General features: G+C 32.4%; 1 protein-coding gene across 6 annotated transcripts in view; it reads left to right on the top strand.

Moving 5' to 3' along the window:
• The window catches only part of RNF17 (ring finger protein 17), a 115,282-nt gene that overhangs the window by 48,322 nt on the left and 54,861 nt on the right, over positions 1-12,099 (top strand). For all 6 annotated transcript variants that reach the window (XM_074303729.1, XM_074303732.1, XM_074303733.1 and 3 more), the window contains 4 exons: positions 480-669; positions 1,287-1,458; positions 3,110-3,300; positions 4,294-4,435. In XM_074303729.1, the coding sequence (XP_074159830.1) occupies positions 480-669; positions 1,287-1,458; positions 3,110-3,300; positions 4,294-4,435 (695 nt within the window). The remainder of the gene's footprint in view (positions 1-479; positions 670-1,286; positions 1,459-3,109; positions 3,301-4,293; positions 4,436-12,099) is intronic.

Here is a 12,099-nt window from a genome sequence, read left to right as displayed (position 1 = left end):
AAGAGATGAACTGGATATTCTGATTTGGGATGTATGTGTATTTGAGTGATGATTGAATCCATTAAAGTTAATAAGAGACTAAAAAGAACCCAAAAAAGAGTCCTAATTTGAAAGTGACACATTGTATGATCCTGCAAAGGAGACTTCCAAACTGGTCAATTTGGAAGAAAGTCAAAATAGGGCAGAATTAATAAATAAAAAAAAATCCAAGGAGAAACAGGTATATAGGAGGTGAAGAAGGTGCTCAACAGAGCCAAAGGAATCAAGAAAAATGAAGACTGAGAAAAAGGTCATTGGATTTAGTGATGATAAAATTCTTAACATTGAAGGGAGTGATTTCAATTGAATGGCAAGGAATGAAACTTAAATGAACAAATGCATTTCTAAATCAGAGTAAAACTAATTCATGTGAAGGGTTTTATACTTTTAAAAAAATTTTGTCTTGGTATTAAGTTTGATGTATTTTTCCATCACTTTAGGTGCAAAGATATTTATCAACAGTATAGAAAATGGAATGTGGTGCCGTGGAACTATCACTGAATTAATTCCTATTGAAAATAAAAATGTTGGGAAACCCTGTGGTCTTACCAAATACCCAATCCGGGATGTTGCACTGATACAAGTTTTCATGATAGACTTTGGGAATTCTGAAGTCTTAGCTGTTTCAGGGTATGCCATTTCTAATTGTTTGTGTGTGTGTGTCCTACTTGAATAAATTTTTCCTCATTCTTTTATTTCTTAATAGATTAGTAAAAAGTCATTTGTTACTATTAAAAATAAGAACTTTTGTTTAGTGGCAATATGATTTTAAATTATAATTAAGTTAAAGCTATTTTTCATTTGGGTAGTAAATGTCCTACATTAATTAAAAATGAGCAGAAAACATTTCTATGCGAATTGTCACTAGCATGGAGCTGTTGTGAATTAAACAACAAACATAACATTGTAATTACATTCATTGGTCAGTTTTTATAAGCAAATCAAAATTTGATCCATGACTAAGCCATTCCTATTTATTAATGGAAGACAATTTGGTATCATGGAAAGAATATAAGATTTGGAATCAGAAAATCTGAATTCAAAGCCCACCTCTGTCACATAACTATTTGTGGGACCTCATGCAAGTCACATCCTTCTATTATAAATCAGATTCTTCATTTGTAAAATAAGGAAGTTGGAGTAATGACTGTCATTCTCCTAAATTTTAAGCATAGGTAATTTCAGGAATGGGTAAAAGTTAAGAACAAAATCACTATTTCTAACAATGTTGATTAAATTCTTGCTAGGGTTGGTGATGGCCACATAGTTAGGCCAGGACATGGTGCTCTACAACATTTAGTGGTAAATGATCTATGTCTGATTATAAGAAAGCCTGATTCATATATTGAAGCACTGCTAGGAGATCTCCATCCATTAGCATTGCCATGCTCATTAAAGGATATTGTTCCACAGAATTCGGTGAGTAAATAAATCAACAAATGTTAACTATCATTTATTAAGAATAGTTTCTCTTAGATCAAAAGAATTTTAAAATATTACATATGAATTAGTCTTTTCTAAAAGAGTAAGCAATAAAACTGGAATGTGCACAAAGAACTTACATACTGAGTTTGTAAGAGCCAATTTTTTAAAAATTAAGTTCAGTTTTGCTTTCATTTCTCAAAATTAGTACAGAAGCATGGAATGCAGTAATAGCATGGGATGTTATTTATTGGTTTGAAATATAATGAATATTTGTTAATAATGTTAATTATTGTTAATTGTTAATAATTCATGGTTCATCTGAAAGTTAACCATCAACAATCAGTGTCAATCATGATAAGCTTGCTTCACTACTCCCATTCTTGAAGTTTCTCTTCATTTGAGGAATTGAATATTCCTTCTTTCTAAAGCATTAGTTTTATTCTTGATCATAATGCCTTCTTAGTGATTTTTATCCATTTATGAAGATCCTTTTATGAAGAAAATGAGAGGCAAGCTAATAGTAATTAGTGTAACAAGTAAAGAGGTCTCTGTGTTTGGAGGACTAGGGTCTCATTTCAGAGCTTCTATAAATTATTAACCTTTTTTAAAAGTAGAATATTCAGATATTTTATTTAAATTTACACTTCTTGTATTGTAAATTGTATAATGAAACAGCTTTACAATTTTAATGAGTATTTTTCTCATGATCCAGTGAAATATAGATAGAACAAGTGTTTTTTTGTTGTTTTCACCACAGCATCTACATTTTGTTCCTAAATAGGTCAGGAGAAATACAAAGAAAGAAATAAACACCTAAGATACACGAATGCATATGGCTACAGTAAGATTCCAATCAAGAAAACTGACCCCCTCCAACTCCCAATCATTTCAATCCCTTATCTAAAACTATGGCTAGCTTTTTACTTTGTAGGTGAACCAGTTTGCATTTCAGCCTTAAAGTAGAATTTCTTCTTAATAGCTGAAAAAGAACTACTACAATAGCCTAGAAGCAAGGACTGAAGTAATAAGACCAAAAAGGAATGTGGAAATTCTCTATCACTTTGTCACCTTCTAAGATAGTCATTTCAAAAAATGGCCACTTTTCCCTTAGCTTTACATAGGGCATTCACACTTAGATTGGTAATTTTTGTGTAGCTTATTTATAATTTTTAGTCCTAGAGTTACCTGAGTTAAGTTACTGGTCTAGTCATAGATAACTAATATATATCAGAACATTTGACCCCAAGTCTTTCTGACTTCATGATTGATCCATAATACCTAACAAGTAGTAATATCTCTGAAACTGACCCTTAGAGAGTTAAAGTGATCCATGACATATAGTCCATCCCAGACCTTCTTTCTTCCACTATGTCATGGTGATAAAAGCAACACTTGATATATGGATAGTTCTGTTAGTATACCCTTGATATAAGAAACTCATTATAATGTTATCTTTTGCTTTCTGATGGAAACTGCTGCTTTTTTTTTTTTTCCCTCCAATGTTTAAATTGGTGATCTGATACTTTTGTTCAGGATTACATTCTACATTCTGTAGAGAAAAAACTACTATCTTTGATCAGCGAGAGTATTGTTATAACAGTATCATAATACTTAAATTGACTTTTGATTGTGATTTATTCAATAGAATGAAGGCTGGGGAGAAGAAGTTAAAATGGAATTTTTAAAAATGGTAAACAACAAAGCTGTTCTTATGAAAGTCTTTCGAGAAGAAGATGGTGTACTTATTGTAGATCTCAAGAAACCTCCAGCAAATAAAATAAGCAGTGATATGCCAGTATCTCTTAGAGATGCATTAGTTTTTATGGAATTAGCAAGGTACGCATCTTAAGAATATATGTCATTTTAAGATTGGGACTTTACAAATAGCATTTTTTTTATCTTGAAAAACTCCTTGGCTTTTTGAATATATGATTTTTAAAAGTCTACTTCAGACTTCTGCATAGGACTAAGGTATTATCTATCATCTGCTCTAGCCATATTCTGTGACTACAAAAACTGAAATTATTTGGTTTATTAACTACAAGAAACAGGGAAAACCTAGTTTGTCAGTGCATTATGATTCAAAATGTGAATAAAAATTTAAAATGCAGTTAATATTTTCTTTAGTGTACCCAATAATCTCTTATAAAATTCTGTATTTCTACATATTTCCACAGATGATATTTATTAAGTTAAATTACTGGTCTTTAAAAAAAAAAAAAAAAAGCTTGTCTTATAACTTCCATCTTTTATTGTGATGTTGGTTATATACCCTTGAGTTTTTTCTTTCCTTTCCCCCTCAATTATGTATGGGATGTCCTGCTACCAGGAAGTTCTTTTTTAAAGCAGTTACTATTAAAATTAAAAATAAGTTTTAAAGTTATATATGTAGAGAATATGAATAATAATTAAGATCAATACTTAAAGCAGTAGAGGGCTGATTTATTTAAGGAAGATAAAGTAAATAACAGAAATTGGAATTACATCAGCTGATAACATTTAGAGTGTAGATAATAATAGGTGTCTTCAAATGCATAGTTGTAAATTTTTTGTTTTTGTTGAGGCCAAAGCTTTTATCTCTATGATATAATTCAGCTTAAGATTAAAGTAGAATATTGAAATCTCTTAATGGCAATTGTAGAGAAGGGCTAAATTAACATTTAAAATTAACAAGTTGAGAATTATCTGGCTTATTTTAAATAATTAAGGCTTTAAGTGTCCATGAATTTCTTACAGAGATAGTTACTAGAACAATATAGAAATGCGGGAGGGGGAGAGGACATTTTAACCTTAACAATTTATTTACACTTTGGTTGTGCTTTTACTTAGGTTTAGGTCACAGTCGCCCAGTATTCCATCTGAACAGAATATGACTTTAAGATACCATCCACCTGTATTACCAAAAGAATTGTCAAATGTATCAGTGGTGGTTTGTCATATAAATAATCCTTCCGATTTTTATCTTCAATTGGTAAGTGTCTAAAGCCCTTTTGGGGAATGATATTTCAATTTCCAAAAGATAAGTGGGAATGTATAATAGGATTATCTAGTTTTGAGATTTCCAAGTCAACATTATGGGTACTGCTTATGTCAGTGCAAATTACAACTTACCCATAGTGTCTACTTCTGCATTGCTTTGGTCTATATCTTCCTCTCAGTCTTCCACACGGGCTCAATTTTCTCTATTTCATTGATTTCAGGACAATACTTCTGGTCCTTCTTTCTTTGTGTATAAACCCATGTATCTTCTTTTCCAGTCAGATCTTTTACACCCCATCCTTCCATACACGTCATTATTGACAGTATGTTGTTGTATCTTTTATACTAAATATCTTTCTTTTTTATTTTGGGTCATTAAAATTTTGGTTCCACTAAAAACTTTGCATTTCATGCATTGTGACCAGTAGAGGAAGCATCCTGAAAGTGGAAAGAATGCCAAATTTGAAATTAGAGTACCTGAGTTTAAATCCTTATTGTGATATGTCTGGCTTTGGATAAAATAGTTGTCCTCTATGAGTGTCAGTTTCCTCATTCATAAAATAAAGGAATTAGATTAAATGAATTCTAAGATCGCAACATTAAGATTCTATGATTATAACAAAAAGAGCCTTGGAGCAAAAAATGAGTCAAAAGTATAAATGGTGCTGTAAAACTTTCAAAATAAAACTCTATTTACTCTAATTCCTTTTCAATTCTTGATCCTTGTTATGTCTTTCCTACATTACATATTAACATACTATCTATAACTCGGTGACTTGTTCATTGAATTAATGAATTATTAGGAAATATGCATTCATCATCTATGTGTTCTGTGTGGACTCCTAAGTAGATTTTTTTTCTATGAATTATCTTGAGTAACCATAGATCTCATTGAGCAGATTCTTTAATTTTCATTAAGGAATTTTATGCTGTCAGTAGTAGTATTTACAAAGCAGAAGTATGTGGGGTAAATCTGTTTATTGCAGTTATTCTTTCACTTGAGCTTTGTGTTTAGTCACTCTCCATGATAAGGGCAAATGTCTTTGTCAAGTTAGCTTCCCTGGTTAAAGCCTCGTATATTACTGAAAAATATGGAAAATCCTTGAAGAGAAGAAATCATGGAAGAAGAGAAGGAATCATGGAAGAAGAGGAAGAAGAGAAGGAATCATGGAAGAAGAGGAAGAAGAGAAGGAATCATGGAAGAAGAGGAAAAAGAGAAGGAATCATGGAAGAAGAGGAAGAAGAGAAGGAATCATGGAAGAAGAGGAAGAAGAGAAGGAATCATGGAAGAAGAGGAAGAAGAGAAGGAATCATAAATCATGGAAGAAGAGAAGGAAGTTGGTAAGATATGGTAAGAAGTTGGTTAATATAAGAAAAATAAAGTTAGAACTGTTAAGGTGATAAGGAGTTGACAAATCTGAAATTAACTACTAGAAGCAGTTTAACTCCAGAAGATTTCCAAGGCAGCCACTAGCAAGAATAGCGAAATGCTGAATCTCTCTTGCAGTAGGTTTGGAGAGCAAGAAGAGTTTTGTGATAGATGCATAAACCTCTGTATACCTGCTTGGTCCCCTAGTAACAATTCTTACCTATTTTGTGATTGGTGAATCCCTTCCTGTTAACCACCATGAGAAGTCCTCTTCATTCTTCACTTTTGGATCACTCTCCAATATGTCCTACCTACATGCTAGACTGCTTCACTTTCATCTAGCTTGACCTGACTTGCTGACTTCATGGGGATGACTTTTCCCTGAAGGTAACTCAGTAATTGTTGAATCTCTGCCTGGAACTGCTCCATCATGAGAAAACCCAGCCCATGCTGCTCACTCACTGGCTTCTCCCTTAGCTCCATATTTTATTGCTGTAGCTGCTGCCTGGTCCCCACAAGGAGTACCTTTCTTCTTTCTTATTCCTTTTTGCTCTTTCCTTTTATTCTTTCTGTGTAGAATGTAAGCTCCTTGAAAGTAGGAACCACCAGCAGGTAATACAGTCCAGGCATATAGTAAACAATAAATGCTTTAGTCATTTAAAATATAAAGTGTATAGTATTTATCTTTCTATTATGTTCATGGTATCTATCCTGAAAGTGCAACATATTCAGTCTTCTGGAAATGAAAAGTTCAAATAATGCTTTTCCCGATTATTAGGAAGAAGGAAATACCCACATTGAAAAAATAACGAAGGGCTTCATTATGAAGAAAGTCTTAGGATTTTGCAGGGAGGAATCTAAAGGCTTGGACAAAATGTTTGTTTCATCTCTAAGAGTCGGGGATTGACCTAAATAAATAACCTTTATGGTTCCAGGTCTAAATTTATGAAACTATAAGAAATTACAGAATGAGACATTCTACAATTAATAAATCATTACAGGATGTAAACAAGCAGTTTTAAAATTACCAAACATTTTTCCCCTACTCCATGGCGCCCCTACAACCTCCCAAAAAGGGAGAAAAAAACGAAAACTAAAATTGTAATAGTCAAGCAGAATAAATTTCCCCTGTTTGCTATGACAAAAATATTTTATTTTGCATGTTGATTCTTAATGCTCTTGAATCAGGTAACACTTTTCATCATTGGTTCTCTAGAATTTTGATCACTGCATTGGTTAGAGTCTTTAAATCTTTGATAATTGTTAATTGTTACAATACTGATGTTAGCATATGAATTGTTCTCCTACTTCTATTCCATTATGTATCAATACATACATCTTTTTTGAGACTTCTTCATTTTGCAACACAATTACATCCCATTAACTCTAATAGAGACCCCATTTAGTCACCAAATTAATAGGTGTCTGTTTCTATTTCTTTTTTTAAAATATTTTTCTTTTTTATTATTATTATAGCTTTTTATTTACAAAACATATGCAGAGGTAATTTTCAACATTGACCCTTGCAAAACCTTCTGTTCCAAATTTTCCCTTCCTCCCTCTTACCCCCTCCCCTAAATGGCAGGTAGTCCAATACATGTTAAGTATGTTAAAGTATATGTTAAATCCAAGATATGTATACATATTTATATAGTTATCTTGCTGCACAAGAAAAAGCTAATCTAGAAAGAAAGAAAAAAACCTGAGAAGGAAAACAAACGCAAGCAAACAATAACAGAAGGATTAGAAATGCTATGTTGTGGTCCACACTCATTTCCCATAGTTCTCTGTCTGGGAATAGCTGACTCTCTTCATTACTGAACAATTGGAATAGGTTTGAATTCTCATTGTTGAAGAGAGCCACATCTATCTATCAGAATTGGTCACTCTATATAATCTTGTTGCTGTATATAATAACCTCCTGATTCTGCTTATTTCACTTAGCATAAATTCATGTTAAGTCTCTCCAGGGCTCTCTGAAGTCATCCTGTTTGTCATTTCTTACGGAACAATAATATTCCATATCAGTTTCTATTTATATGCAACCATATAAATGGTCGTAGTAAACATTTTGTACATATAAGACCCAAGTTAAAGCAGTTTTGCTCAATGCATATGCATAGTTTTGTAACTTGGGAAACTTAATTACAAGTTACATTTCACAGTGTCTTAACCTATTCACATCAACAATGCATCATTGTGAGGATTTTTGTCTCCTCTCCAACATATGCCCTTTTCCATTTTTATCAATGTTGCCAATTGGATGACTGCGAGGTGGAATCTGAGTTGTTTTATTTCATTTCTCTATTATTCAAGATAGTTTTTCATGTAGATATAAAACATCATTTATATTTCTTATATGGATATGTGCGTTTCTTCTCTATTGTTTGATCATTTATTTGGCTATTATTCTTAGAACTTTGAATCAATTCTTGTTATAATTTGAAAATGAGAACTTATCAGAAAAAAACATTTTTCTATAGAAAAAATAAATTTCAATAGCCATATGAAAAAACAAGCACATTAATAATAGTGGAACTATGGATTGGTCTACCCGTTTTAGAAAACAATTTGTAATTTGCCTAAAGCTTTTTAAACTTTTCATATCCTATTACCCAATAATACTACTACTAGACTCCAAATAGGGGAAAAAAAACTGGAAACCAAGTAGTTATCACTTGAAAAATATTTTGAATATGTCATATGTAATTGATTACTGTGTTGTAATAAAAATATTATGCTGGAAGAAATAATGAAAGGGACAGTTTGAGAACCCTTGTGACAGTGAAGTGAGCAAAGCCAGGACAACAATTTATACAATATTAATAGCTCTCTTAAAAAAAAAAAAAAAAAAAGCAACTTTGATAGACTTAAGATCTCTTATCAATTCAGTGACCATGTCTCTAGAAGACCAATGATGAAGAATACTACCCAATTCCTAAAGTAGAATAGATTCAGGGTGCATATTAAAGAATACTTTTGGGACATAGCCACAATGTGGGAATTTGTTTTACTTGATTGCATATTTGTTACAAGGGTTTTATTTTTTAATTTTATTTCCATTGGGGGTGAGGTGGAGGAAGAGAAAACAAATTTCTGTTAATTGAAAAAAAAACATTAAATTTACAGAGAAACTACAAGGACTAGTGAACACTTGAATGAAAATGTGAAGGTGAGGTAGATGCCAGATTGCAGAGAGTTTAGAAACAAGTGATGGAAGAAATGGAGAAACCTTTTAAGGAGGTTAGCTGAAGGAAAGATAAAGCATGGTAGCTAACAGGAATGAAAAGATCAAGTGTGGTTTTTTTTTTTTCTTTTTTTTTTTAAAGATAGGAGAGATTTGTAGGCAATAGGGAAAGATTGAAGATGTTGGGGAGGGGATTTTAAGGGATATAAGCTAATAATAAAGATAGCAATGCCATCAAGAATACATGTTGAAGAATTCCTTGTGGCAAGGAGATGGGCCACTTCTTGCTGGAAGATGGATGAAAAATAAGAGGGAACACAACTGAGTGAGATACGGACAGAAAGGTATGCTTAGCAAATTATCTGGAGTGAGGGGCCTTGAAGTAGTTAAGAGGGTTAGAGAAGTGGTTTGTTTGCAGCCAGTGATGATAAATGGGATAAGAATAGAGAGATGAAAAGATCAATTTCTGCTGTGGGAGTACAATTGCTACTATATAGCATAAATTTGTAATGAAAACAAGATTTCATGACTTAATTATTCTAGTTCTCTTTACCATATAAGCAGAATTTAAGAAGACATGATGGAAATCTAAGGTTGGGGTTTAGAAAGGCCCTAGTGGCAATAGGACCAGGAGTTTCAAATGTAGAAACTAGCTTAGAATTTAACAGATTATCTAAGGAATGGAAATAGGAAGAGAGAAGAATGTAACCAAAGAGTCCATAAACTTGGAAATGAAACACCTTGTGGGTGATGGTAAGATCAGGGGCATGGCCATCTCTATATATTGTAGTTTTAGTAGAGGAATAATAGGATTTGTCTTTTGAGTAGACTAATGGACGAGGTCCCTTGTCCTGAGAACACTGTTCTCTGTTGACTGCATTTGTCGAGCCTAATGACTGCTCCTTATTTATGGCAGACTCATAGTGAACTTAAATAATAAATTTGGAATAGCAAACTAAAGATTATGAAGTCTTGACCAAGAAACAGAAGACTTGAGATACAGAAGGTGTGTTCATGATTGCTTCTATAGAAGCTCATAAGAAAAATAGATGTGAGGAATAAAAAAGTTGAGAAAATGGTATTGTAATCTTGGGTTTGGATTTCTGGAGCATAGCCTAAAAGAGATGAGTAATGGATTTTGCCAGGGAATAAGTGCATCTAACAAGGATATATCTGCTTAGAGTTTTAAAATGTAAATAGTAATGATAAAAGCTCTTATAATTATATAATTTTTGCTATCATTATGGTACCTAATTTGGATCCTCATAGTAGTACTATGAAGTTATTGGTAACCCCATTTTAAAAATGGAGAAACTGGGAGTCAGAGAAGCAAGGTGATTTGTCTAGAGTTTCTTCCCTAGTATCTAAAGTGGCAGTCAAACCCAGATCTTCCTCACTCTACTCTTAAGTTCAGTCCTTTGTCACAATGCTATGTGCTACTTCTGATCAGAAGGTTTTTTTAATTGGAAAAAAAAAAAAAACACTGTTCACTGAGCTAGAATCCATAGAATTACTGTGGTGTAGTAAGAAAAGTGTTCAATTTCAAATGAAAAGGCCTTGATAAAAGTTCCAACAGTGTAACATATAATCTCACATATCTATATACAAATCACAGTAGTTAATAGGCAAGATGATAAAGATCCTAATAAACTTTGTGGGATGGACCCCATGACTAGACTGGACTCAAGAAGTGAGATAGGAAAAGGGAGGATGGAAGTGGGGCAAAGTAGTAGTATATATTTAGAATATATGCTCCTGAAGAAATTCAGGAGCTAGAGAATGAAACATGATAGGTTTTGAATGAAGATAGTGGGAACAAGAGAGCCTTGTTTACTACAGATTAGATAGAAAGAAAAACTGGGATTTTGTGAAATGTCATTTTAGTAGTGGTATAATATGGTAATAATAGGATAACTTTTAGTTATTCAGGCACTTGCTAGCTCTCTGACCAAAATAAAATTTTTTGATTGCCTTATTTTTATCCCTTAGAATGAAAAGTCTCTTCTTTTAGAAAATGGAAGAACCCATAAGTAAAATTTCTGTTCTTGGTTGGACTTTGTTTATTAGAGTGGAAATAATGAAAATCTTGTGAAGAAATAATTCTTCCAACTTAGAATTTACAAATAGAAGATAGGGAAGCCAACTTTTAAGATCACAAAGTTTAATAAAAAGAAAAATTAAGTGTAGAGTCCTATGACCCTAAATTCATTAAGGAAATAAGGATGGAACATATAAGGGATGACAAACTCTCCAAAGAAAATCTTTCTTGAATTGAGGACAAAGAAATAATTCTGATGAGGAAATCATGCAGTTACCTAAAGAGACTAATGTAATTATGCTTTTAAAGAGACACACAAAAGATGGAAACAAGTATTATAAGAACAGGAGTGCTAATGGCTCATGACTTATGTATTCCTTAGCTTTTTATTCAAATAGCATATGTAAAGGATTTTTTTTTCTGCATAGTGAGGAGAAAATAGGATGGGACTGTTGCTACAAAATAAAATAGAACTAAATAACATAACAGAGAAAGGGAAGAACAGGTCAACTTTTAATCTGCTTTTTCTCTGCTAAACAGAATAACCTTCAGCTAAGAAAGGAGAGAACAAAAAATAACTAAAAGGGAATTGGCTTTCAACATAGGCAGGTACATCATAAGAGATCATCTCCCTGTTCTTGACAAGTTGAAACCACTGAGCTTGGTCACTTGGACAATTTCTTGTTTTTAAATTAAATTGTTAAATTTAGCCACTACTTGTTGGCAGCTTTGTCTTTATTTTTTTCTGGAGGTCATCTATGCATTCTTTCTATTGATGTTTTCTTTTCTGTTCAGAAATTCTGGGCAGGGTTTTTTTTTTTTTGGTTTTTGTTTTTGTTTTTGTATTTTAGTATTCAGGTTCTTTTGACTTGTGCCCTGGAAGACCTATAATCATTAGGTTGTTTCTTTGGATTTTGTCTTTCAATTCTATATGTTTTGCTTGAATAGATAACATTTTCTTTTAGTAGTGTTTGCTTCTCTTCTAGATTATCCTTCACTTCTATTTGCATTTCCTATTATTTTCTTTTATTTCTTTGAGATATGCCATTTACAGATGCAAGT

Source organism: Sminthopsis crassicaudata, chromosome 3 (genome assembly GCF_048593235.1).
Source record: "Sminthopsis crassicaudata isolate SCR6 chromosome 3, ASM4859323v1, whole genome shotgun sequence".
Classification (NCBI taxonomy): Eukaryota; Metazoa; Chordata; class Mammalia; order Dasyuromorphia; family Dasyuridae; genus Sminthopsis; species Sminthopsis crassicaudata.
The sequence above is the reverse complement of the archived record's forward strand: the minus strand, read 5'-3'. Positions and strand labels throughout refer to the sequence as shown.